This window comes from Pelodiscus sinensis, chromosome 4, assembly GCF_049634645.1.
Source record: "Pelodiscus sinensis isolate JC-2024 chromosome 4, ASM4963464v1, whole genome shotgun sequence".
Classification (NCBI taxonomy): Eukaryota; Metazoa; Chordata; order Testudines; family Trionychidae; genus Pelodiscus; species Pelodiscus sinensis.
This window is the reverse complement of record NC_134714.1, coordinates 21403269-21430409: the sequence shown is the minus strand read 5'-3', so window position 1 is coordinate 21430409 and position 27141 is coordinate 21403269. Positions and strand designations below refer to the sequence as shown.

Here is a 27141-nt window from a genome sequence, read left to right as displayed (position 1 = left end):
TGAGTTTGTATAAATGCTGGTAACTGCAAGAATTAAGCCATGGACTTAATAATCACCATATCAACATGATGGCATCTAGGGAAAGGGCATCTACACGCTAGTCTGTACTTCTGCCCTGCTCCTCCCCCAGTACTAAAAGTGTTTTATAGTGATACTCTTCAAACATGACAGCTTCCAATAGCACATAGGTTGGGGTAGAATTTGGTTCCTGTGAGGCTTAGACAGTCCAAATTCCTGCCAGAATTTAAGCCATGTATGTTTTTTGCATGGTTCTAGTTTCACCAGCTCTGGGTGGGCTCAAGTGGTGATGTATGATGAACAAATACAAAGGATTCATTGATTGAACAAACCCTGAATTGTCCCTGGTTCTGCAACTTTTTCCTGCTCTAGGGGACGCCCCTACGTCCTTATGAAATGAGATTAAAAGACACAGGGAAAAGATTTTAGCGTTAAAGTTCTGACCCCATCCAGACTGAGCTCCTCGGTGGAGCTTCATATGGGGTTCACCTTGCAGGATGGGGACCCAAGCTCACAGAATGATTATAGGAAACGGTGCTCTATGCTTCCTTTAGTGCCATCAGATCTTAAATGCATGACACCAATATTAACAATTTGTCAAACATCTCCTCTGCAGTTGGCAGCTATTACCCCCATTTTACAGATGGGAAAACTGAGATTCGGGGGCTGACTTCAGAGGGAGCTTCAGGGAGGGGGGTCAGCGCCTCTGAAAATTAGGCTGCTTTTGCTTAGATGCTTAAACATTTGTATTAGGGATTTGTTCAAGTAAGTCAGTGTTACGAACCTCTATCAACTGGTTCGAATCAATCTCGCTGCCTCTTCCTACCCCCGTATTATTCCTCCAATGCCTGTCTCCAGAGCCTGAGTTATTCAGAGCACTGAGTTATATTAATTCCTTTCTGCATTGTTGTTATTGCTTTCTGGGGTTATTCTTGGATTGCAGCCCTTTGTCCCTGATTTTTACGAACCCTACCCCTGGGTTAGCCTCTCAGGGTGTCATCCAGCTAGTTCAGTCCATTACTGTTAGCACAGGCCACTAGGATGCATTCAGTGCTGGCATCAGAAATGCCACTAATGAAAAATATCCAAGGAAAAGAGCTTTCTTCTTCCAATAAATGTCTTTATCAGCTACGGTAAATTTCAGTTAAAATGAAATATACCCAACAGATTGGCGGAATTCCCTGTACATATGGGTGCTTGTCTGCTTATCTACATGGAAGGTGAACAGGAATTTTCCATACACAGACATAATTACTACTCTGCCAAACTCATTGGGGCTGTAGCATATGGTTTTCAAACCTGTTCATACCAGCAAAACAATTAATGGAACTTCATATTTCCAGAAACGTTGACTCCTGCTTTTCAAGAAAAATATTTAGCTCAGCTAATGTGGAGCCAATTGCTTCAGTGAATGTAATTGTGCCTTTTTCTGGTGCTTTCTATCAAATGAGCTCACTATGTTTTATGGGCATTGATGAATGCTCATCATTTCCTCTTTAAAAACTAGGTAAGTGTCAGTAGTGGATGTGGCTTTCCCAGGAGTGTTCTGAAAAAAGCTTCCCTGGGTTTTAAACCTGTAAAAAGACCAGCAATAGAGGAGGTGTTTCCTTCCAAAAGCTTTGTTCAGAAAGCACTAGCCGATAGAATTATTCTCCTTTGTGAGCTCTAGAATGAGACCCGATTACACAGTGGGACTGGAGAATTGTTTGTGAATCATGTACTGATTCAGATCTTGATAGACTCTGAAAACGAAATTGATCCACATTGCCAGCCCCACAATAGCCCACTTGCAATGAGAGGTGTGCTTGCAAATGCAAAATCAATGAAGCTGTTTGTGTTCTTTCATGTCTTTCTGCACTACAGGAGCTACGATTTCACTGGAATACACTTCTGGTTTCGACATTAGACAGTATCAGAACAGACTTCAGCACACTTTCCTGAGCCTGGTATGCTAGTCTGTTTGGAAAGACTTATTTAAGACATCACTCAGATAGAAGCCAGGAAACCCCACCAATAAGACACTCAGCATTATTATATAATATAAATATTTTATAATAGACTGATATGTACTTTTTCCCAGTGATGTCATGCTGGGTGATGGCTGTTTGCAGAGCTCTATCTGATACTCTTGTAACTTGGAAGTCAGGGTGGGGAACAGCTGTTTGCAGCCCTGGCAAATGACCTCAAACAGGAACTCGGCTGCTGGAGTGCACAGACACATGTTTTCAAAGTTCAGCTAGTAGGAAGTCTCCATTTAACATTGGACCCATCACCCAGGAGGGTTTCCCTTGTTTCCACCCACATCTGACCTCCCCCTCTCAGGGAAGGCTATGAACTAAATCATTACAAACAGCCAGAGCTTCTAAGGTGTATTCATTCACTGCCCATGGCCCTTCTCACACCAGTATCCAGGCAGTGCACAATCATTCCTAAGGCAGCATGACCTAGTGAATAGTACACTGGAATGGGACCCAGGAGACCTGGGTTCTATTTCTGCTTCATGGTGACCTTAAGTAAGTCTCTTTCCTGACCAGTGCTTCAGTTTCCCTATTTTACAAAGGGGGCTAACGATACTGACCCCTTCCTGAACCCCCCAGGAGCCAGCTGAAACCTTGGTCCTTGAGCTTTAGGATCTAGGGGCACAAAGGTGGCTGGACCAGAGAACCCGACTCAAAGTTTTCCTTAGCAATGCTGCAGGAGAAGGCAGAGCTTGGGGTCCCTCCCTGCATGACAGGCAGACTGTCTCTGGTGTCACGGCACTCTTCACAGTTGCCATGCCAAACGCCTGGCTCTACTCCTCCGTGCTGCGTTCTCTCACCCAACTGGCCAGTCAAGGATGCCAGGGTCACAGCAGCATCTCGGCCTGGTGCTCGAGAGCTCAGTGCACTGCGCTGCCCCCTGAGGGAGGTGGTTTCAAAGATTCCCCACAACCGATCTCTTGGGCCAAATTCTGCTCTGGGGCAGGTAGTGCTTCCAGAGAAACTTCTCAGGAGTTATTCTGGATCTGCTCTGCTATAGTCAAGATCAGAATATAGCCCCATATAGCAAGAGAGGTGAATCTGATTTTTCCCTCCTTACAAACCTATTTTATGGGTGTGTTACATTCACTGCCTCTTTATAAGGGGGGTCACATGGAGAACACTGACTGACACTGTCAGAAAGCATTGAAGTTCGGATCCAGCCCCAAAGGGAGCAGGATTCCTACAGGCCAAACCTGCGCTGAGTATTTTCAAGTAACACTGGGCACCAGTGCCTGTTGTTTAGAGCCCTTCATGGAAAGAAGACATAAATGTGTCATTGTGAAAACATCGGGGTGAGGGGATTCACAGCAACCCTAGCTCTCTGGTGGTTTCTACATGGCGAGTTATAGCCAGCACACTTTCATGTTGCTGTGCATCACAGCTCCAGATAAAGACATGCCCTATATTCTCTGCCTGCTGACCTAGTGTGTTTTGTGTGTCTTGCTTTCTTTGAAAAGCCAAAATATGCAGGGGTTCAGATGGCTATATCCAAGGTGCGTAAACCTCAGACTTTCCTGGGAATTGTACCGCGGGCCTCAGTTCCTGTCGTCCAGATCGTGCTACTTGATGATAAGACTGGGTCACAGACAGGGACTCATGCAGAACAGTTGGCTGAGGACATCATGCATGACATAGCAGAGCATGGTAACTGTTCCCATTCCCCTGTCAACGCTTCTTTCTCATTCACCAGGAGGTTAATAGGAATCACAGAAAATCAAGTGCCAGTTTATTTGACAAACAATTTACTGAAAACTCTTGTTTGCTTGAACATGGCACTTTGGCCATGTCCTCCCCACAAGGACCACACAGCAGCATATCTTTGGTGGTGTAGCTATGCCGGCACAACCTTGTAGGGCAGACGCAGCCTAGAGCAAAGGAAGGGGGTTTCTGTCATTGTAGAAATTTCACCTCCCCAACCAATAGTACCTACAAGGAAGGGAATTAGGTGCCTGAACTTAGGGACTGGGCCATTCTCCATGCAGCCTGTTCACTCTTCTGTCAGCCTAGCTGGTCTGAATAGCTATCATGCTCTGGGAGCTGGATTTTTCGCACTCCAGAGCACCGTAGCTATGCCCATGCACATGTTAAATGTAGATTAGCACACTTCAGCCTCTAAGGATATGTTTAGACTGCAGAGTTTTAGGTATCCCGGGAAAAACTCTGCTGCATCCAGGGAACTTGTCCGCTTTTTCGGAACAGTTTCTGAAAAAGTGGGCGTGTTCTTTCGGCATCCCTGTATTCCTCATTTTATGAGGAATAAGGGATGTTCCGAAAGAGCAGGTTTTTCCAACATTTGACCATGTGTAGACGCAATTTACGTATCTTTTTCCAAAAAAATCCAGCAGTGTAGACATAGCCTAAATGTTTCACAGCCTCCCTGAATGAATCAATGCTAGGTCAGCACAACTCTTGCCAATCCCTAAGGGCTTTTCCGCATACAGGTTCAATATTCACTGGTGCAACTTTGTACGTGGACATTTAAAGCTGGTTATATCCATTTACTTTGTGTTCGTGAATTTACATCAGTATCCAGCTACAGCGTGGTACCAGTTTAACCAACTGACTTTTAAAATCACACCTTTAGTTTTTCATCTTGTCTACACACAAAAGTTGTGCCAGTATATGGCCCAGTGATACTACCCCTAGTGTGGATGCAATTATATTGGTGCTTATACTTGAGCAGCTTATTCCCATATAGAAAGAGGACTATGTTGGTACATGGCAGCTTTACACCAGTATAACTCTGTTTCATCCTAGGGCAGTGGTCTCCAACCTTTTTACACCCAAGATCACTTTTTAAATGACAGACCAAGCCAAGATCTACTGCCCTGCCCCTCCCTTGAAGCTCCGCCCCTTCCTTGAAGCCCTGCCCCTTCCTTGAAGCCCCGCCCTCTCTATTCTCCATCACTTGCTATCCCCAGTCCTTATACTGCTGCTTTTTTAAAAGGTTTTTCCACATTTGGAAGTGGTGCTCAGCTAGGGTGCACCACGTTCCACGTGGGCTGGTGCAGTGAAGAAGCTGCCTGGACTGCTGGCTGTGGCCTTCAGCCCGGAGGAGGCTGAACCGCGCTCCAGCTGATCGGGCGGCTTCCCCTCTGCGCCTGCCCACGTGGAGCTTGGTGCACCCTGGCTGAGCGCCATGGCCAGCTGGCCGGGAAGCAGCTTCTCCTCGCTCCCGCCCGGCTGCCCTGCGCTCAGTCCGGGAAGCTTGCTCCAGCACAGCTGGAGCTAGACGCAGCCTCCCTGGGCTGAGCCAGGGCAGCCGGGCTAGCCGGGCTGGAGGGAAGAGAAGTGGCTGCCTGGCCAGCTGGCCATGGCGCTCAGCCAGGGTGCACCAAGCTCCACGTGGGCAGGCGCAGAGGGGAAACAGCCCGATCAGCTAGAGCGCGGGGCAGCCTCTTTCAGCTGAAAGCCACAGTCAGCTGGCTGGGGTGTTTCAGCCCTCCCGACCTCCCAGCTCCCACCATTCCTCGCAGCTACTCACCTGTGTTGTTGCTCGGTGAGTAGCTGCTCCTCAAATGAGGAAATCTAATGTAAATGTACTGCGCAGGTGTGCAGTTCAGAGAGGGCTCAAGAGCTACTCTTAGAGCCCCTGAGATATACCGGTAGAGCGCAATCTACTGGTTGGTGACCACGGTCCTAGGGGCTGTAAAGGTATAATTATTTTGGTAAAAAAATTCCTTCCCTAATCCAAATAGTTATGCCAGTACCTGGGCTCTCTGTGGACCAGCCTTTCAGTACTGACTAGGGTTACATTTGCAAGAAGAAAGAAATTGCCACTTGTGTATTGTCTATAGGATGCCTCATTTTTCCCTCCTGGCATGGAAAGGAAGGGAATTAGGTGCCTGAACTTAGGGACTGGGCCATTCTCCATGCAACCTGTCCACTCTTGTCTCCACCACAGAAAAGAGGAACAAGCAAAAGAAAAGTTTTCATATGAAGCATTTCCCTCTTGCAAAATGCATTTTCTATAGGTGGGCTCCTGTTCCCTCAAGATCAGCCTCTTTGGTTAGCCAAAGTAGTGAATTAACTGAACCTTTTTACTGGTCCCATAAAAGCCATCCTATTATCTACTTGCTTCCAGGCCTGCCAATGAGAGGAGAAGGGGGCAAGTGCCCCAGGACCAGTGATTCAAAAGGGCCTGGGGCTCCTTGACACCCACTGGAGCCCCAAGCCCTTTAAATAGTCTCTGGAGCCCCATGAAAAGAGTCATGCGTGGTGTGCTCCAGGCGACACTGAAGGGCTGGCAGGGGGAGGCTATCCCTAGTCCCGCCTCTTCCATCCAAAGCCCCACCCCTTCCAGGAGAACAAAGCCAGGCCCTCTGCCCCTGTTCCAGGGGCTCAGCAGTTGTGTCAGCCGCCTGTCTGTTCACTTTTTCTGGAGGGTAGCATAGAACAGGAGATACTGGCTAGAGCTGTGCAGAATATTCTGGAATATTCACTACAAAAGTTTTGCTGGCATAACTATGGAAAAAACCCACCTCAGACCCCCAGACAACATCACTGTGCCAGAAAGAAATCTTGGTGTAGACACAATAATCTGGAATCTCAGCAGCGTTCAGGTGCCCAGAACTTGGATAGGATGCTTGAGTGAACTTCATTTGATTTATGATAGAACAGCTCACATATCCCCATCCGTGTTCCCTCTGAAATGTGTCACATTATTGATGTAGGGCCCAAGTCAAGTATTGTGGCTCAAGCTCTTTGCTAGTGAGAACCCTGACCAACATTTTTGAATTAGGAGATTAAAGTTAGACCCTAACATCCACATTTAGGTGTGTCTGCTCTGCAAATGTTTATAGCTTCCTGGCAAAGGTGCAGTGTAAGCGAACAGAAGGAACTCTGCCAGCACAGCTAAACCACCTTCCTGGCTGACATGGGCTAAGCATGAGGGAACAGGAGCCCTAACTCTTCTATTGGTGTAGTTTTGTCTACACCAGGATTTCTTCCTAGCACAGTGATGTTGTCTGGGGGTCTGAGGTGGGCTTTTTCCATAGTTATGCCAGCAAAACTGTTGTAGTGAAGACTAAGCCTCTAGCACAGGGATAGGCAATAATTTTTAATGGGGGCCACTCCAAGATTTTGCAAGTGGTCAAGGGCCGCACTTCTGTAGATGGGGCATAGGGTCTGGGATAGCAGGCGGGGTGAAGAAGGGAGCTTGGGATTGAGGACTGGGGTGCAGGAGGGAGTGTGGGGTTTGAGAGGGAGTCTGAGTGAAGGAAGGGGTTATGATGTGTGGCAGGGGCTTGGAGTGCAGGGTCCAGGAGGGGTTATGGGTGCAGGAGAGGATTCTGGCCTGGGGTAAGTATATAGGAGGGGGTGCAGGATCTGGGAGAAGGGAGGAAAGGGGGTGCAGAGGCTTTGGGTGGTGATGTGATGGATCAGGGGAATGGGGTGCAGGATCAGGTAGCGGTATGGGTACAGAAGAGGATTCTGGCCTGGGAGAGGAGTTCAGGATGGGATGCAGTGTCTGGGAGGGAGCTGTGACCTGGAGGAGGTGGGGAGAGGAGCTATAGAAGGTTTGGGTGGTGGCCTGGGGCAGGTATTTGGGGGGACAGAGGGAGTGGGGTGCCAGAGGCAAGCTCTGGCTGGGAGGTGCTTACCTAGACGGCTTCCAGCCAGCAGCTCTGCAGACTCCTTGCTTGTGTGCTCAGTGGGCTGCCCCAAATGGCTCCGCTCCAGCACAGGGAGAGAGGATGCTTCATTTGCAGTCCCTGCCTTTGGCAACATTTCTCAGCTCCTATTGGCCGGAAACTGGCCAATGGGAGCTAGGGGATTTTGCTAGGGAGTGGGAACAGCACGGAATGCTGTCTCCTCCCTGTCCAGACTGCACGGCAATTAGCAGCCTGCTCTTTAAGGTAGCTGCCCCTCCTGTGTAGAGCGGGTGTTGGCGAGGCAGCCACTGGCTAGATCCAGCAGCTTGGTGGGCCACGTCTAGCCCACTAGCCACCTCTTGCCACCCCTGCTGTAGCACATAAATAAATGACCTGATCTGCAAAAGGGCCCAGCAGCACCTTGGAGGGTCTTGGCCTCTGTGAAAGGTGGAGGTGCTGACCAAGTTTCATTTGGATTTATTTTTTTTAAACTGAATTGCCGAGTGAATCTTGTGTGCACAAGAACTGTGCTCGCCAGATCGCAAGAGCTGCCTCTCACAAACCCCTGGTCACTGAAACCACTGACTGCACACTGCTCCATCCCTGCTAGCTAGCCCAGCCTGTGTTTGGGGAAAAGTTAATGCCACAGCAAGCTGCAGAGTCTGTTTGACTAGACACCCTACTTTCTATGTTCATTCCAGTTCGGTACAAGGATTGCAGGTGGGTAGGTTTATATTGTATCTGACCCTGTCCTGAAAAAACCTTCTTACTTACTTTGCAGGTGACACCTTTGGCATTGTGACAGGCACGATGCAAGTCGCCACTGGCAGTAATTCTAGTGGACAAAGAGGCACTGCTGCTGGCGGCACCATTGCTGGGCTTATTGGTCTACTTCTCGGTCTGCTGCTGCTTGGCATAATGCTGTTTCTCTATAGGAAGGGGATGTTAAGGTAGGAACAGGGGTGTTCACATCCATTATATTGATAACCATTGAAGTGTCCCATTCGACAGCTGGGACCGAAAAAATGAACTCTTAGGTCTTCTGTCATTCACAGATGCATGAAATAAAGAATCTAGGGATTGGCCCAGGCCTGACCCACCATTAAAGCAATTTCATGCTGCTCCATCATTGCTAAGCTGCACTAACACTGGCAGAGCCAGCCCCCCAAATATCATCACAGCATGGGGAGGTCCTCAGGTGACAAAGAACTGCCAGAGCAGCTTGTATGCCATGCCCCATCGCTGCAGCCAGGGATAGGTCATGGCTAGGCATCCTGGCATTTCACCAATCCATGGCTGTGTGTGTTATTGGATGCTAGAGTAAATGAAGGCAGCTTGAGGTTTGCTCTAACTTGCACCAGGGACTGGTAGGTGCACAGTGGCCCCAAAGTCAAGGAAGGTCTTTGGTGGCTTTATAGGCATGTTAGTGCTTCCTCCAGATGCAGCTCACAAGCCCTCAGCTGCTGTGCTGTTCTCCAGTTTGGGTTCAGTGTGATTTTAATTTTGTGGCTTCATGGAAACTCCCTGTTGCTCCTGTCATTTTGCAGTCCCTCATCTGCATACAGGACTGACATTGCTTGCTGCAGCTCATTCGGAAAGATGAATACAGCAAAACTAGGGTTGTCAACTAATCACATTTAATGCATGTGATTAACTCAAAAAATTAAGCTTGATTAATTGCCATTTTAATTACACTGTTAAACAATAGAATATCAGTTGAAATATATTAAAAATTGTTGGATGTTTTTCTGTATTTTCAGATATGTTGATTTTCAGAGTACAGTGTTCACTTCCTATTATTTTATTAAATATTTAAACTGTAAACACAAATAAAATAAATAGTCTTTTTCGGTTCATCTCATATAAGATCTGCAGTGCATCTCTTTATTGTGAAAGTGCAATTTACAAATGTAGATTTTTGTTACAAAACTGCACTCCAAAACAAAACAGTGTAACATTTTAGACCCTACGAGTTCACTCAGTCCTACTTCTGATTCAGCCAGTTGCTCAGACAAACAAGGTTGTTTATATTTAATACTGCTGCCTGCATCTTGTTTACACTGTCACCTGAAAGTGAAAACAGGTGTTCACATGGCACTTTTGTAGGCCACATTGCAAGATATTTATGTGCCAGGTATGTTAAACACTCATATGCCATTTCATGCTTCAGCCCCCATTCCAGAGTACATGCTTCCATGCTGATGATGCTCGTTTTTTTAAAAAGTGTTAGTTAAATTTGTGAATGAACTCCTTGTGTGGGACTTGTAAGTCTCCTGCTTTGTTTTATCCGCATTCTGTCATCTATTTTATGTTATACCAGTTTTTGGATGATGACCAGCATGTATTCATTTTAAGAACACTTTCACAGCAGATTTGACACAAAGAAGGTTCCAATGTGAGATTTCCAAAGATAGCTACAGCACTCAGCCCAAGGTTTAAGAATCTGAAGTGCCTGCCAAAATCTGAGTGGGACGAGGTGTGGAGCTTGCTTTCAAAAGTCTTAAAAGAGCAACACTCCAATGTGGAAACTACAGAACCCAAAGCACCAAAAAAGAAAATCAACCTTCTGCTGGTGGCATCTGATGCAGATAATGAAAATGAGCTTGTATCAGTCCATGCTGCTTTGGACACCAGCTACAGCATTGCCACATGAATGCCTGGTCTCACTTTCAGGTGACATTGTAAGCAAGTAGCAGGCAACATTATCTCTTGCAAAAGTAAACAAATGTGTTTGTCTGTATTGCTGGCAGAGCATGAAGTAGGTCTAAGTGACTCACAGGGTCTAAAGTTTTCCATTATTTTATTTTTGAATGCAGTTATTTTTGATAACTACATTTAATTCTACATTTGGAGGTTCAACTTTCATGAGTAAGAGCTGGCTTTATAGTACCTGTATTAGGTGAATTGAAAAATAACATTTATTTTGTTTTCCACAGTACAAATATTCGTAATAAAAATAAATATAAAGTGAGCACTACACACTTTGTATTCTGTTGTAATTAAAATCAATATATTTGAAAATGTAGAAAACATCCAAAATATTTAAATTAAATAGTATTCTATTCTTGTTCAACAGTGCAATTAATTGCAATTAATTTTAATGGCTTGACAGCCACAATCAAGACAATTCTAAACATTTGTTCAACAACTTCATGTGTTTCTAAGTGAATTGCACAGTGGAGTTGCCCCATATCAGTCCATTGGATCTTATTACTTTATTTATTAATTATCATGCAATTAGTACAGCCCATGTACTCAGGCAACACAAATGGAGACTAGGCCAGGGCTCCGCCTTGAATTGTTTTTGAATCCCAAATTGGCCTGAGTAAGGTGTATAGGTCACTTCTTTTCGGGGGACAGCAGCTATAGGACCTGTTGCAATACCTTGGGGCTTATCTGACTTATGCATTGGCCAGCACTTAATTGAAATCACTCATGTTTTATCAAGGGTTTCAGACTGTCTTGCAAAATAAGCAGAGCCAAACAGTCAAGATTTTATCTTTGAAATGGGAGCAGCGAGTGTGTGTGTGTCTATGTGTGTGCATGAGCACACACTCATCTGCCCAGAGCCCTGGAAGGATATAGAGCATGGGTTCCCAAACTGGGGGCATGAAGAAATTCCAGGGGGGGGAGTTGCGATGCAACCCAGCCCCCCCTTTCAAGTTTTGCTGCCCAGTCAGTTCCTCCTCCCCTTTTTTTTTTGCTCAATAAGTTTTGCTGTTGAGGAAGGGGGAGGGTGACGTGAGGGTTTTTCAAAAATCAACAAGGGGGCATGATGCCGAAAAGTTTGGGAACCACTGATATAGAGCCATCAGGGTGTAGCTGTTCTGGGAGGTGTCTGGATTGGTTATATTTGACACAATAGTGAGATGACAGAAGGATAAAAGGTGGGGATAAAAGTGTGTGTGGTGGGGGAAGGGCCCATTCCAAGATGCCACTGTAATCAGATGGCTGTACGAGCCCATTCTGCACATGTTTACCCCCTGTCGTAGAATCCTAGGGCTGGAAGAGACCTCAAGAGGTCATTGAGTCCAACCTCTTCCCCAAAGTAGGACCAGCCCCAACTAAATCATCCCAGCCAGGGTTTTGTCAAGCCAGGACTTAAAAACCTCTAAGGATGGAGATTCTGTCATCTCCCTACGTAACCTATTCCAGTGCTTCACCACCCTCCTAGTAAAATAGTTTTTCCTAATATCCAACCTAGACCTCCCCCACTGCAAACTTGAGACCATTGCTCCTTGTACTGCCATCCATCATTACTGAGAACAGCTTTTCTCCATCCCTTTTGGAAAACTCCTTCAGGTAGTGGAAGGCTGCTATCAAATCCCCCCTTCTTCTCTGCTGTAGACTAAAGCTCAAATCCCTCAGCCTCTCCTCATAAGTCAAGTACTCCAGTACCCTAATCATGTTGGTTGCTCTCTGCTGGACTTTCTCCAGTGCGTCCACATCCTTTCTGTAATGGGAGGAGGCCCAGAATTAGACACAATACTCCAGATGTGGCCTCACCAGTGCCAAACAAAGGGGAATAATAACTTCTCTAGATCTGCTGGCAATGCTCCTCCTAATGCAACCTAACATGCCATTAGCCTTCTTGGCTACAAGGGCACACTGCTGACTGTTACCCAACTTCTCATCCACTGTAATCCCCAGGTTTTTTTCTGCAGAACTGCTGCTTAGCCAGTCACTTCCCAGACAGTATCAATATTGGGATTCTTCTTTCTCAATTGCAGGACTCGGCACTTATCCTTGTTGAACCTCATCAGATTTCTTTTGTCCTGATCCTACAATTTGTTTTGGTCACTCTGGACCCTATCCCTGCCCTCCAGTGTATCTAGTTCTCCCCCTATCTTAGTGTCATCCACAAACTTGCTGAGGGTGCAATCCATCCCCTCATCCAAGTCATTAATAAAGATGTTGGACAAAATTGGCCCCAGAACCAACCCTGTGGCACTCTGCTTGATATCGATCGCCAACCAGACATTGGGTATGTCTACACTACAAAGTTAATTCGAACTAGCGGAGCGCTTAGTTCGAACTAGGTAAACCTCATTCTACGAGGACTAAGCCTAGTTCGAACTTACTAGTTCGAATTAAGGGGTGTGTAGCCCCTTAATTCGAACTAGTGGGAGGCTAGCCCTCCCCAGGTTTCCCTGGTGGCCACTCTGGCCAACGCCAGGGAAACTCTATTGCCCCCCTCCCGGCCCCGGACCCCTTAAAGGGGCACGGGCTGGCTACGATGCCCGTGCCAGGTGCAAGCCTGCCAGCACCCAGCCAGCAGACCCTGCACCTGGCACGGCTCGAGCCAGCCACCCGATTCCCCCCAGCCCTCCCCCTCTTCCCGGGACCAGGCTGGCAGCTCTCGGGAGCTTGCCCAGGACCGCAAGAGGCGGGCACCCGCCTGGTCTAGTGCAGACATCGTGGACCTTGTCCACGACCTCCGCACTAGGCACAGGAAAGTGGCTGTCTAGGGCAGGAGAGCTGCCAGCCTGGCCACCCAGGAGCAGGAGTGCATGAAAATCAAGGTGGTCCAGTGAGACCCCCGACCCTGAGCCCTGAGCTTACAATGGCAGTACTGGGTCAGACCAAAGGTCCATCTAGCCCAGTAGCCTGTCTGCCAACGGCGGCCAACCCTAGGGACCCAGGAGGGGATGGACCAAAGACAGTGACCAAGCCATTTGTCTCGTGCCATCCCTCTCCAGCCTTCCACAAACTTCGGGCAGGGACACCACTCCTACTCCCTGGCTAATACCTCTCCATGGACCCAACCTCCATGAATTGATCTCACTTCTCTTTAAACTGTGTTCTAGTTCTAGCCTTCACAGCCTCCTGCAGCAAGGAGTTCCACAGGTTGACTATTTGCTTTGTGAAGAACAACTTTCTGTTATTAGTTTGAAGCCTGCTACCCATTTCTTTCCTTTGGTGTCCTCTAGTCCTTCTATTATGGGAACTAATGAAGAACTTTTCTGTATGCACCCTCTCCACCCCACTCATGCTTTTATAGACCTCTAGCATATCCCCCCTCCATCTCCTCTTTTCTAAGCTGAAAAGTCCCAGTCTCTTTAGCCTCTCTTTATATGGGACCAGTTCCAAACGCCTCATCATTGTAGTTGCCCTCCCCTCTCCCACCTCCTTTTCCCAGTCTCCCCCAGTTTTGTTCAATAAAGAGTGATTCTATTTTTGAACACAATTGTCTTTTATTTTGTACATCAGGAAGGGGGGCTAGGAAGGGGTAAGTGGAAGGAGGTGAGGGAGGAATGGTGTACGAGCCCCCGATGGGGAGGACTGAGGTGGCTCTGCGGGCTTCTGGGTGTGGAAGCTCTCGTGCAGCCCCCCAATTGCCCCGTCTCCCTAGATGGCAGCCTGCAGCAAGTGCAGCCGGTCTGATGGCCGAGTGCTGTGATGTGCCCAGTGTGGGTACTCCGGGCTATCCAAGCCAGGACTGCTTTGCAAGCGGGGCGCCCCTGAGAACTGTCTGTCCGGGGTGGGGGTCGGGTCCCTTTAAGCACAGCCCTCGGCTATCCTGAGACAGCAGCTCCACGCTCTAAGTCCTCATCTGATGTCCTGCTGGCACTGCTTCCGGCCATCCTTAACCCCGGTTCAGGGTCCACTCTGTGTGGACATGCTAGTTCAAATTAGCAAAACGCTAATTCGAACTAGTTTTTTAGTCTGGATGCATTAGTTCAAATTAGCTTAGTTTGAATTAACTAATTTGAACTAAGTTAGTTCGAATTAGCGCTGTAGTGTAGACATACCCCTTGAGCCATTGATCACTACCCATTGAGCCTGACAAGCTAGCCAGCTTTCTATCCACCTTACAGTCAATGTATCCAATCCATATTTCTTTAACTTGCTGGCAAGAATACTATGGGAGATCATATCAAAAGCTTTGCTAAAATCAAGGTAGATCCTGTTTACCAGCTTCCCCATAGCCATAGAGCCAGTTACCTCATCACAGAAGGCAATCAGGTTGATCAGACATGACTTGCCCTTGGTGAATCCATGTTGACTATTTCTGATCCCTTTCCTTTCTTCCAAGTGCTTTAAAATTGATTATTTGAGGATCCTCTCCATGATTTTTCTGAGGCCTGAGGTGAAGCTGACCAATCTGTAGTTCCCTGGATTGTCCTTCTTCTCTTTTTTAAAGATGGGCTCTACATTTGCCTTTCTCCAATCATCTGGGACCTCACCTGATTGCCACAAGTTTTCAAAGATAATGGCTCTGCAATTACATTGGCCAACTCTGTCAACACCCTTGGATACATTAGATCCGGCCCCATGGATTTGTATATGTCCCACATTTCAAAATAGTTCTTAACCTGTTCTTTCTTCAATGAGGGCTGCCCACCTCCTTCCCTAGTGCAGCAGTCTCAGAGCTGACCTTGTCTGTGAAGACAGGGTAAAAAAAGCATTGAGCATTTCAGCTTTTCCCACATCATCTGTCACTAGGTTACCACCCTCATCTACTAAAGGCCCCACACTTCTCTGGCCACCCTCTTATTGCTAACATGTCTATAGAAACCTTTCTTGTTACCCGTCACAGCCCATGCTAGCTGCAATTCCAATTGCGCTTTGGCCTTTCTGATTACACCCCTGCATGCTTGAGCAATATATTCATCATATATTTCCGTTTCTCGTAAGCTTCCTTTTTCTTTTTAAGCTCACCAAGGATTTCACTGTTAAGCCAAGCTGGTCACCTATCATATTTGCTTTTCTTACTGTGGGATGGTTTGTTCCTGTGCCTTCAATAAGGCTTCTTTAAAATACAACCAGCTGTCCTGGATTCCTTTCCCCTTCATGTTAGCATCCCAGAGGATCCTGCCCCTCAGTTCCCTGAGGGAGTCAAAGTCTGCTTTTCTAAAGTCCAGAGTGCGTATTTTGCTGCTTGCATTTCCTTTGGTCAGGATCCTGAACTCAGCCATCTCATGATCACCTTGCCCCAGCAAAGGACCACAAAACAGCCTGGTCTGCCTTAAGAGCTTTTCCAGCAGAACTACGTAAAGGGTGCAGCTGCTAAAAGCCCCAGTGCAGACCCAATTAGAATGATACAAAGCACCTTGAATCAATACAACTTGGGCCACGTCTACTGTCCAGACCCTGCCAGCATTGCTCCCTGGTCGAGGGGGCAAAGAGGTGTGATTTTTGTCCCAGCAAAAGGCCAAGATGTAGGCTCAGCCAGGTGGGGGGAAGGGCAAAGGAATAACTGCCCAGAGCCTGGTGATTCAAAAGGCTCCCGGTTGCCAGTGACCAGAGCCCCAGGCCCTTTGTGTCACCGAATCCCCTCACAGCATGCTCTGGCACTGCTGAGGGCTGCCTGCGGTGCACCCAGGTAGTGCTGAGGCTACTGGAGGGTGGAGGTGGGTTGGCCCCAGCTGTCCCTTCCACCTGAAACCCCACTCCTTCAAGGGGCATGAGTCAGGCCTCCTCTCATCTTGCCCAGGGGCCTGGTGAGTCTGTCAGCCTCATTGGAGGCAGCTACACTAGCAAAACTGCAGCTTTTACTGGTATAACTTGTTTCAGTCCTGGGGGGGTAGGGTAGGGTGTATTTTGACGTCACTGGAACAGTTCACAGCTTTGCTAGCTTCACAGGGTATGTCTAGACTACATTATGAGGTATTCATATCAAATTATGATGTAATCATATCAAATGTATTTATTTGATTTAAATAAATTGCCGCTTCATTTTCCTATGTCTAGTAAACTCATCTACATGGCTCCGTTAACGGAGCCATGTAGTCTAGACATACCCACAGTGTCCACACTAGGCATGCTTTGCTGGTATCGTCTACCCGGGTTCCTAACCCTGATCATGCAAACAATACTCTGGTAAAACACTCCTAAGTGCAGACATAGCCTTATTTTGCCTCGTTGAATCAGCATGAGCTATACCAGTATAGCGGCTTCTGTGCTAGGGGGATGTTCTTGCTCTAAATACAATGGCATGGTTAAAGCAACAAATCTAGACAAGGCCAGATTTTCCGGGTGAAATCCCAAATCCAGGCAGGAGGCTGCTCTTGCATACCAAGGGACTCTGTCATAGCTGGCTGGCTGCGGCAGGGTAGGAATCCAAGACCTGATAGTCAGGCTGATGCTACTTTTTCCAGTGCATTACTGTTGCGTTTTTCATCACCTCGCACAGTTCTCAGGCATCATTTGTTTTTCTTGCCTCTTGACGAGCACAGAGATGATTAGCGTTTCCTAGCAATAAATAGCAGTTTTCTTTCAGTTCTAAATAAAACTCTGAAGCCCATAATTGTCACTAGATTATTCATTTCCCAGTGACGTTTGTTTGGAAGCTGGACAGTTGTTTGACATCAGTGTTCTCTGCTTTGGGAGGAAAGTTTATGAAACAATTAAGAGTGGAAGGAACCCAAGACCCAAGCCTTTGGCTTGGCTCTTCCTGCCCAGCTGCAGGCTCTGAATTCCAGCACAGGCAGGATTACCATTTTGGCCTTTGCATCACTGCCATTGAGCACCGGTTGTTTTATATAATGGAAGGTGCTGTAGAAAATGGGGGAAGTGATAGGTCCAGCCAGATTGCATGAGAGCCTCCAAACACACCGAAGCACTGAAGCAGAGGATGCCAATCATCCCAAATGCCACTGAAACAGTCCTTCTTTGGAAACGAAGCTTTTTAAATTGAAACTGCAGAATGGTCAAGGTCCCATTTTTTATAGAGGGGTCTGACACTTCCCTGAAATATCCCCACACCTGTAGCATGCCATGAAGGAAAACCATCTCACTGGGGGAGATTGGCTTAGCAGTTGCCTTCAGCTTTGGAAGGATGAACATTGGTGAACCTAAAATGTCTTTCCTCTCAGATTACACCCCGTACACTTGGCAGGCCTGTGGACAAGGATGGAGGACCTGGATGTTGTGTCAGGACCAAGTGACAAAGGGTTTGACAATCCTATATTTGACAAGCCAAGCAATGGAGCTGTAAGTGCCCTCACTTTGTAACCCTGCAAGCGCTTTGCATGTGGAACTGCCATTGCAGGCACTGGGCTGTAGGGATTTGGTTGGAATGTCTGCTAAATGGAGCATCTAGTCAATGAGGCTATGCAGACTAGAGCAGATGTAAGTCCTACGTATTTAGTGGTGATTCCTGTTGAGCTCCAGAGAGAGAGCTCTGTGCTCTTGGATTGTCCCCTCGCTCCTGGGTGCTACCTCATTGCTGTAGATGTGCTGTGCAGCTGGTGACTGTGCTGGCCATAGTACGTGGCCGGGGGGCTTTTACAATGTAGGTGTCTAGAAGTTCTCCAGTTTCACACACCCACTATGAGCGAGGCTTTCAATGGAGCAGTAGGCCTGCATCCCGAGTGCTCTGCAAGGATGTGTGGAGGGCCAGTCCTCTGAGCTAGCAGCTGTAGTGAGGTGCCTGACCACTAAGTACAAAGGATAGCTGAGGCGTTTCATTTTCTGGCTGTGGAGTGGCAAAAATGAGCTTTGCTGTTCCTGAATCCATAGTGCCTTAGACTGACATTTGTTCCTTATTCCCACACATGCCCCACTCTCCTCTTCATAAGTCTGTGACCAAAAAAAACCAAACCACTCCCTCTGGTTTAGCAGGGCTGTGACGAGCATGGGCAGCAGGAGGGGAGAATCGCTCCCGGAGGAAGGACACTTGCCCCAGAAAGAGCCATTAATTACCTAGTGTGTGGAATTTGCTGTCATAAGGAACTAGCCAAAAGCTTGGCAGGTTCCACAGGAAGCTTGTCCTTTCTAGGGATGAGAACAACCCATGTTACGTTTTGTAATTACCAAGATCGGAAGCCTCACACCTGGGGGCAGAAGCCAGGGCCTGGCTGGATGGGCTAAGGAGGAATGTCCTGTGAGGACAGCTCAGTCCATAATGATCAGCTGAGGGATTTCTTGCGCCCTCTCACAAAGGATCTGCTGCCAGTCACTGTTGAAACAGGATATTGAGCTAGATGACTCACTGGTCTGAGCCCGTCTGAGCGTTCTCATGTGAACTATGCAACTTGGTGACCTATAGTGCACAGTTCCACAATGCCACATTGGATTTGCTTCCTCTGGTAAGTCTCCAAGCTCCACTTTTTTTCAGCACTCTCCTTACGCATTTTCTCTCTTTCTGTTGTAGGAGTCGCACGGTCCATGCCCAGGAGAGGAGGCACTGAAGGGGATGGCTAGTAAAGACAGTGGGGTTTATTTTATTAACCCATTATATGATGAAACTGAACTTGTTGCTTAACAGCAGAGACCTGAATGGTCCCAGCCAAGTGTACGATTGGAATATAATTTCATGGAGGCTAATAATTTACCAGCTATAGTTATCCCAGGATAAGTCTTTATAAACTATCTGTTTGATCTTGGTTTTTTCTGTGACATGCTGAGTACCTTTCCTAGACTGAAGAAGAGCTTTTTGTGGCTCTGTAGCATGTCTCATTCACCTGCAGAAGTTTGGCCAATAAAGATATTACCTCTCCCACCTCGTCTCTAACGCAGTGGTTCCCAACATATTTTATACCACGGACCAGCAAACCCATTCACAAACTTTTGGCAGACCGGTAACATTTTATTTGCATATTTGCATATTCATTAAAGATGCAAAAGCCCCAGCCCCCAGAGCCACTGCGAGCAGCCAGAGGCAGCTCTGCCAGCCCCCTGCTCTTTAAGACTTAGAGCACCCCACCAGACCCCCAGTGCCAGCCTCCTTTTTCCAGAGTCCCACTGCACCCCCTCCCAGTGCCAGCCCTCAGTCCCCAACATTACCCCATCCCCAGAACCCCCCAGTGCCAGTTCCTCACCGCAGATGCCCCATTTGCCCCCAGGTCGCCCCCCCTTAGAGCCCCCTACTCTTTAAGACAACCCACAATTCATCAGTCCCAGGGCTGGGCACAGAGAGCTGGGAGAGGGGAAGGAGGCTGCTTGGAGTGACCCACGCGGGGACTTGGGCGGAAAGTGGCAGGTCCCAGTGCATGGGGGCGGTTGCACAGGGATTAACAGTTCAGCGCTTGCGCACCTGCGGCCCCTGGCAGTGGCACTGTGTGCTGGAATTGTGCCACCAGTCGTAGGCTGCTCCCACCAGCCCGCGCAGACTCTGGGCCTGGATAGAACCCAGCGGCTCTTGTGGCTCCCTGCTGGCCAGGCAGAGCACAGGCGGGGCAGCCAGTGGATGGGGAACCCCTGTAACCCCATCATGGTGCAGCCTGGCAGGGCTGGTATCTGCACTCGGTGTGTGTGGGGCCAGCGATGTGGCTGTGGCCTCCGCCTCAGCACTGGCGGTTTGTCCCGTGGCAGCTTCCCCTGCACATGGGCCTTGGGCTGCCCGCTCTCTACCTGCTGTCAACACGAGCCCCTTGCCTCACTTCCCCCCATGCCATGCCTGGCTGCCACATGACCTCTCCCCAAGCTGCTCCACGGGAAGGGCCTTGCCAACCCCTCCCGCCACACTGCGAACCACCTCTGGGAGGAGACCCCGGCGCTGGTTGGCTGAGAGGCAGGACAGGACATGCCTCTCCCAACCACCATGGCAGGAAAGGAAGCACTGGGCGATGTTCCCCAGCCATGGGCCCCAGAGCAACCACGGCCCAACAGCTAGCGGTTCACAGGCTGGCACCAGTCTGCAGACTGGTGGTTGGGAGCCGCGGCTCTAATATCCTGGGAAAGACACCACGGCACCATTATTACTTTCCACATGACATTTTGGGGCCTAGTTAAGTGCCAAATGAAGAGTCAGACTAAGAGGCACAACTCTTCCACAGCTCCTTTGGACATGGTCTCAGGAACAGTATGGGAAGTTTGTATCTTCATTGATTTTAAGTCCAGAAGAGATCATTATGATCATCTAGTCTAAACCCCTGCATAACACAGGCCAGAGAACGTTCCACCTGCATGGTGACTTCTTATCACTGGATTTTGAGCTCTGGTACCGCTCAAATCCTCTGAGCACTCCATGAAGCAATCCATGTTGTGAAATCATTACAGAATAGCTTAGAAATAGGCTGGTGTTGGATTCTGCATTTACAGATGCATGAAAATGTCTGCACAGTTGCAATCTACTGGGATGGCACTAGGGATGGTTGGCAGGTACTACTGGGATGGCACTAGAGATGGTTGGCAGATGGAAGTCACTTTGCTAAGTTTGTTTTAGGCTTGAGATGGCCTCATCGTGATCCAAAGGCGTTGGAACGTGGTTGTGTGTCTGTCACCGGTGCTGACACAACAGGTGTGTCTAGACTACAGGGTTTTTTCGAAAAACCTTCCCCTGTATCTAGACTGCTGCTGCGTTCTTTCAAAAGTAAATCGAAAGAATGTGGCAGTTTTTTGACCGCGGGAAACCTCATTTTACGAGGAATAACGCCTTTTTTTGAAAGTGCTCTTTCGAAAAAAAGCACTATGTAATGCAAATTGTGCTTTTTCTAAAGAGAGCATCCAGACTGCCTGGATGCTCACTTTTGAAAAAGTGACTTGCTTTTTCGAAACTACTGGTTGTAGTCTAGACGCTCTTTTTCTAGGTACGTCTATGCTGCAATTAAACACCCATTGACTTGGACTTGGGCCCAGGGGCTGTTTAACTGTGTTGTAGACATTCAGGCTGGAGCTGCAGCCCAAGCTCTGTGATCTTCCCACCTCACAAGATCCTAGCTTGAATGGCTACACGGCAGGTAAACAGCCCCTTATCCTGATCTCCAGTCATCTGGCATGGGCCAGCTGCAGGTGTCTAATTACCATGTAGACACACCCTGAAAGCTCAAGATGACAGCGAGCTAAAAAGCCTGCACCACCTATCTATCTATAGAGGAAATGAAGCATGGTGTATCAGACTCAGGGGTATTCTAGGCCTGACTGTTCCTGGGACAAGTCACTTTCTCTCCTGGCCTAATTCAAATGGTAGGAGCTGCCGAGCAGTGACTCCCTGGACAGGAGAGTTGATTCATCGATTTAAACAAACAAATTACCTTTAAAAAATTTCCAACACGGATAATGTTTGTAACAAATGAGAACTGAAAGATAAAAAATAAAGAGACAGCAGAATGCTTCACCTGCGCTGGGGGCCCCGGCAGGACTGTGTGAGAACACCACTAACAAGCCAACGAGCCTTCTGGGTACCAAAAAGGAAGGAGCTTGGAGGGAGGAGGGTGGGCAAAGAGCACGAGACAACGACTGAACACTGCCAAGCATCAGCCTCGTCCCAGCACAGAGTTGGGGGCAGCAAGGCCAGCGATCTGATGGAACCGTTGTTGCCAGTGCTGTATTTCACATAATGCTAGATGCCATGGTAACAGGATGCTGCTGCTTGCCAAGCTATTAATCTACCAGCACAGAATTTCACATTTGCACTGGCCTTCTGCATCAGTGAGCAACAGCTCGTTGTTGGACAGTGCGCGGCACAACACACACAATAAAACCTGCTCCTATGCAGCTGTGTGGTGCCCAGGTCAGCTGCCACAAGCAAGAAAAGCCCATGTACTCACCTCGCCCCCATCACAGACATGCACACCCATGTGGGCAGAGGGATGGCAAAGGGGGTTAGGCTGCTAGGTGGAGCGTTGAGACCGCCCCCCCCCCCGGGTTCAATTCACTGCTGTGCCACAGGTGGCGGTGGGTAGGGGTGCCTGATGGTTTAACCAAAAATACCAAACCCTCCCCTTCAAAAAACAAAACAAAACACCAAACAAAAACACCGGGGAAAAATTCTGTTGAGGGAAAAAAAGGGGGAGAGTTGTTAAGCAAAACAAAAAGGACCCTGAGAGTTATTAAGCAGAAAAAATTAAAAGAAACACATTTTTGAAGCGTTTTGGACCTTACAGGCTGATGGCGGCTGTCTGCCATCTTGCTTCGCTGCGCCGGGCTGGACAGCTCCCTTGCAGCACCTGGTAAGCACCTGGGATTTTTGCCTCCTGGCTGGGAAAAAAATCAGAAAATACCGGACATTTTAGGTGTCTGGTATTTTTTTTTTTTTAACCAGACAGGAGGCAAAAATACCAGACTGTGTGGTTCAATATTGGACACCTGGCAACCCTATGAGTGGGAAAACTACAGCTTGGTGATTCACGCCCTTGGATTCTCAAGTTCAAAATACTGTTTGCCTGAGTCAGACCAGGGAATTGAATTTACAGCCGAGGCATGTGCCCAACCCCGATGTAGAACGGGGTGGGAAAGAGCGCCTCTGCTGGCTGGATGCAGCCATCCAAGCTGGTTGAGCTGGCTTGTGGCCAGCCTGCTGCTCTCCTGCCCCCAGGGCAGTTGACTCAGTCAGTGAAGTCTCCTGCCCCGTTTTGAACAGTTGGCAGTTCACTCTAGGTACCATGCGCCCCTTGTGGGGGAGGGCAGCACAAAGATTTCATGTACACCCATGCCCCCCCAGGCCCTGACTCTGTTGTGTGCAGCCTGTTGGCCAGCAGGGCCCTGTCCTCTGGCCCATTCCCAGGCAGTTCTGGTTGTCAGTTGCGGTGGCTGTTGAGTGTGGGCAGGTGGCAGCCGGTTATGTGTTGACGCTGCTGTCCACCCATCAGCTTTTTATGTTCCCCCCCCCCCTCGCCCACTGTTCCTCCAGATCCCTGCTGGTGGGGAGCATCCCAGTGCTGTGTGAAAAACCAGCCCCTGGTCAGAGTGCTCAGCTGAGCAACAGCCTGTACAGCAGACTCCTCCCCTCCCGTCTGTCTCTGGCTGGGCCAGCTCTCCAGCCAGCTCAAGCCAGAAGGAGCCAAACCCTGCACTGGCCAAAGCCCCCCAGAGTCCTGGCACGGGGAAGCCTCTCAGTTCAGCGCTGGCGTGGCGGTGGGGAAGTAGACTTGCAGACTCCATAGCAACCCTCGGGGCAGGGCTTAGCACCCTCTTCACACCCAATGCCCTGGGTTCTGTTCTCAAGGAGCCCAGCTGGCTAGTCTGGGGGGAGGGGCACGGCACAGTCCTGAAAGGCGCGTTCCAGGCCCAGGGCCTCAGGCGGGCCCGTGAGTCTGTGATGTAGTGGGGCCAGGGTAGTGTGGCCACAGCTGTCAGCTCACAAGCCAGAGTGCTCAGTGGCAGCGTACGGCAGAGGGAACCATCGACCTTGCCACAGGAGCCCCCGACCTGAGCGCACAACTACTGCATAGGCCCCCCCCCCCAGGACCATGAGCATTGGGGGCACCCCTGAGCTCTCAGTCCTCACAAGGTGCCCCTGGAGGGCTCAGCAGCTACGGCACCAGGGGGCCCTGAATGTCCCAGGTGTTGGCCTTGGAACGTCTAGTCTCAGCGGGGGGGGGGGCAGGCTTGAAGCTGCAAAGGTTGTGGTGGGGCCCTGGGGCTGACAGCTTCCATGCTGGTACTTGCTGGACCCCTACCCCTTACAATGGGCTCAGGTTATCATTCCACACACCCCCCTCCCCCTTCCCGGGCTGTGTCTTCAGTTGCCCCCATCAGTCCTCTCTCTACTGCCATGGGACCCCACCCACATTTGTCTGACCCCACCAACCTCCACCTGCCCCCTGATCCCATCAACCTTCAGCTGCCCACATCACCCCCTGCTTGGTACCATCAACCTCCCCCTTGCCCCAGTAACAGCCAGAGCCTAGCAGCGGGCCCGGCAATGTAGGTGCAAAGAGAGCATGGTGCCCACTTGCACAGAGCCTGGGTTGGGAGAGGCGAAGTGCACTGTGGGGGAGAGCACACATTCCTGTTCTGTAGGCCAACAGCTCCCCACTAGAGACAGCAGTACCATGGATCCATTGGGGTGGGGGGCGTTCTCCATTGCTGCTGGGCAAGCTTGGTGTTGCCTACAGCTGTACTGGCTTATGTGCCAGACATGGGATGAGCAGGCTTTATACTGCACAGCCAGCTTACCCCATGTCAGCTCGAGCAGCCAGGCGACACCTGTAGTGCTCCCCCCAGGGACATGTGGCTGTTAGGTGTATGGCTACCGCCACCTGTGGCCATGGGAACGGCTCATATCAGGCCTGCTGGACCTCGTGCTTGCGCCAGCCCTGCCTGAGTTGTGGATCCATGTCTTCCAAAACAAGAGGCGGACACTTCCCAGCCATTGCTCGCGGCCCCTGCTCCCTACGGCACGAGGCTGTTGCCTGTAGCTGGAACCCTGCACCCCCACCCGCATGTGAGGCTGGTGCCTGTTGCTGGACCCTGGTGAGGCCTCCTCAGGAGGCTGTTGTGCTTGGCTGGACCCTTGCTGCCCTCCCTACTCCCATGTTGGCACATTGTCACCTCAGCCCAGCTCTGCCTTCCCCCGCACATCTCTGCATTGCTCCCCACTTTCTTGGCATACGTGAGCCTTTGTCCTGTTGGCGCTTCCCGAGGGATGGAGTTTGGCAAGTGCAAACGAGACAAATGCAGCCTTTTGAAAAAAACAGCAGGGCCAAGTGAGACAAGCTTAAAAAAGGGCCTGTCAGGGTCAAAGCAGGCCATATGGTCTCCCTATGCCTGAGCAGGGGCAGAGCAGGCTGATAGACTTGCTGAGCTCCAGGTGTGTGTGGGGGCTGCTCCTTGCTCCTGGAAAGGGCAGGGTCTTGGGCAGAAGGGGCAAGCCAGCCCTCAGTGCTCCCAGAGCCCCCCCATGCTGTCCCCTCAACCCCCTGCCCATGGTGCATTGGGCATGTCATTAAGTGCTTTGATGGCGAGTTAAAGGACCCAGCTGCCATGGCCCCTTTGCCTCCTCCCATCCTTGCCCCTGCCCAGTCCTGTTGGCAGGCCTTGCCGGAGCAGATTCTTTGGTGCCCAATGCCTCAGTGTGGATAACTGGCCTCACTTGGTTTGAACCCTTAGCCAATTCTGAGGCAGGAGATACAACCCAGTACCTGAGTGAGTGGGCTTGGGACTAGGCCTGGGTTGACCAAGAGGGGTAGGCCAGTCAGTGATTTTTTTGTAGCCTGGGAGAGGCCTAACACATAGAGGGTAGCAGTCAGGGGCTAGGGGTACAGCCTAGAGGGCCAGAATTAGCTCTAGGGGGATCAAACTGCCACAGGAGAGGTGTGGGGGTTATTGCTCCAGTCAGCCTGCATGTAATGGAAGCACTTCAGTCTCCTTCACACCACAGACACCCTGTTTCCAATTTGACTAGGCATTTTGGAGGGGAGCTGTGGGAGGGTGGAGGAAGAGCCAGGCAGACTTTGCTTTTGTAACCACCTGGATTTGAACCTAGGATCTCTGGAGCTTAGTATAGGAGCCTCTACCCTTTGAGCTAAAAGGCAGCTGGCTCTCAACCCATGCTGTAGAAGTTTCTGGTCTTATCTGGTGCTGTGGTCTAGCTGCCACTGCATGGGACAGTGAACCACACTAGATGTGGGTTACACTTTCATGAGTCCAACTATTGCTTTATGCCTCCTCCCCTTTAAAGGTGCTGCCCTTTGGGGGCTTGCTCTATCATCGGTAACAAGCTCCGTGGCTGCCCACTGTCTGGCACCGAAGGGAGAAACTGCAACCTGTGACCGCGTGCCAGGACAGGCAACCAGTCACCAGAGGTATCTCTGCCGAACCGGCCAGACTGACACTGCTCAGCTGCAGTTGGCTGAAAGCCTCTTGTACATCCTGCCACGTGCCACTGTGATTTTACTGTGTGCCAGGAAGGACATTGGTCTCCGAGGCATTATGGCTACACAACACACACAGCAGAATGCAAAGCAGGCAAGAGGGGAAGGCTTTTCCTCTTGCCACAACTCTGCACTGGTTAACCACTCCGTATTCAGCTGCCCGCCTTTTCTGCTGCGGAGGATTAATAAAAATGCTTTAGAAGCTCTAGGTCACTTGCAGGAGAGGGTTTAATTAAAGCAGAGATCAATTCTGTCAGCATGCTAACAGAGCACAGGCTGTACTCTTCCTGCGGGAGCCATGCTCTCTCGGCCAGGGAGAAAAGTTGCAGGGACTCTAGTTTTCACAGCAATGACCTGAGGGGAAAAAACAGTCTCCGGGTGCCTTGCCAGGCGCAGGTTGTTGCGTTAGTACTCGAGTGCTTCCATGCTTCCATATCCTACTCCCCACTGTACACTCCTAGCCCATGGCACAGCAAGGGTAATGGAAAGGGTGGGGCTCATTAAGCGAGTGGGATTTTGCAGAAGCAGCACAAAAAGGGATGTAATTAGATTTGCAGAGTTGCTTTGATAATCAATTCATTAATTAGGTTCTTGGACAGGGTTTGCTAGGCTTGCTCAGGCAACATTGGAGGATCGGATGGCTTTGCTAAACTCTGGGGCTAGGAGCTGGGATTTCCCACTGTGCTAGACTAATGCAAAATACATTACTGTTAAACAGTAGACATGCTGGAGTCATTGGTTCCCAGGGGTTAACAAAGCAGTTACAATATTAATGGACATCCACTGGCACATCTTCATCTAGCATGAGCAGGGCTGAAATGACTCCTAGAAGCTTTACATAATTCAGATTAAAATCATTTAAAAATTCAGCTGCTAAGTCAACTTGCACGCAACAGCTCTTCTAGCATTGAAGCACTAGGGTTCTGGCTTTATTTGCAGCTCTAGCAGGAGATGGCAGTAGCTGAAAAGGTTTGCTTCCTCAATGCAGAACAGCACAACGGAGATGAAACAGATGGCCAGGCTGTT

The 27141-nt window shown here is 49.3% G+C and overlaps 1 protein-coding gene across 3 annotated transcripts in view; it reads left to right on the top strand.

Annotated features, from left to right (window-relative positions):
* AMN (amnion associated transmembrane protein) overlaps window positions 1-19079 on the top strand; it is a 68624-nt gene extending 49545 nt beyond the window's left edge. Inside the window, exons 8-12 of one of the 3 annotated variants that reach the window (XM_006119973.4) lie at window positions 1882-1964; window positions 3497-3683; window positions 8415-8583; window positions 17452-17569; window positions 18732-19079. In XM_006119973.4, the coding sequence (XP_006120035.2) occupies window positions 1882-1964; window positions 3497-3683; window positions 8415-8583; window positions 17452-17569; window positions 18732-18842 (668 nt within the window). In that variant the 3' untranslated portion in view covers window positions 18843-19079. The remainder of the gene's footprint in view (window positions 1-1881; window positions 1965-3496; window positions 3684-8414; window positions 8584-17451; window positions 17570-18731) is intronic. The other 2 variants (XM_075926518.1, XM_075926519.1) reach the window with 2 other exon arrangements.
* Window positions 19080-27141: the final 8062 nt, after the last annotated feature.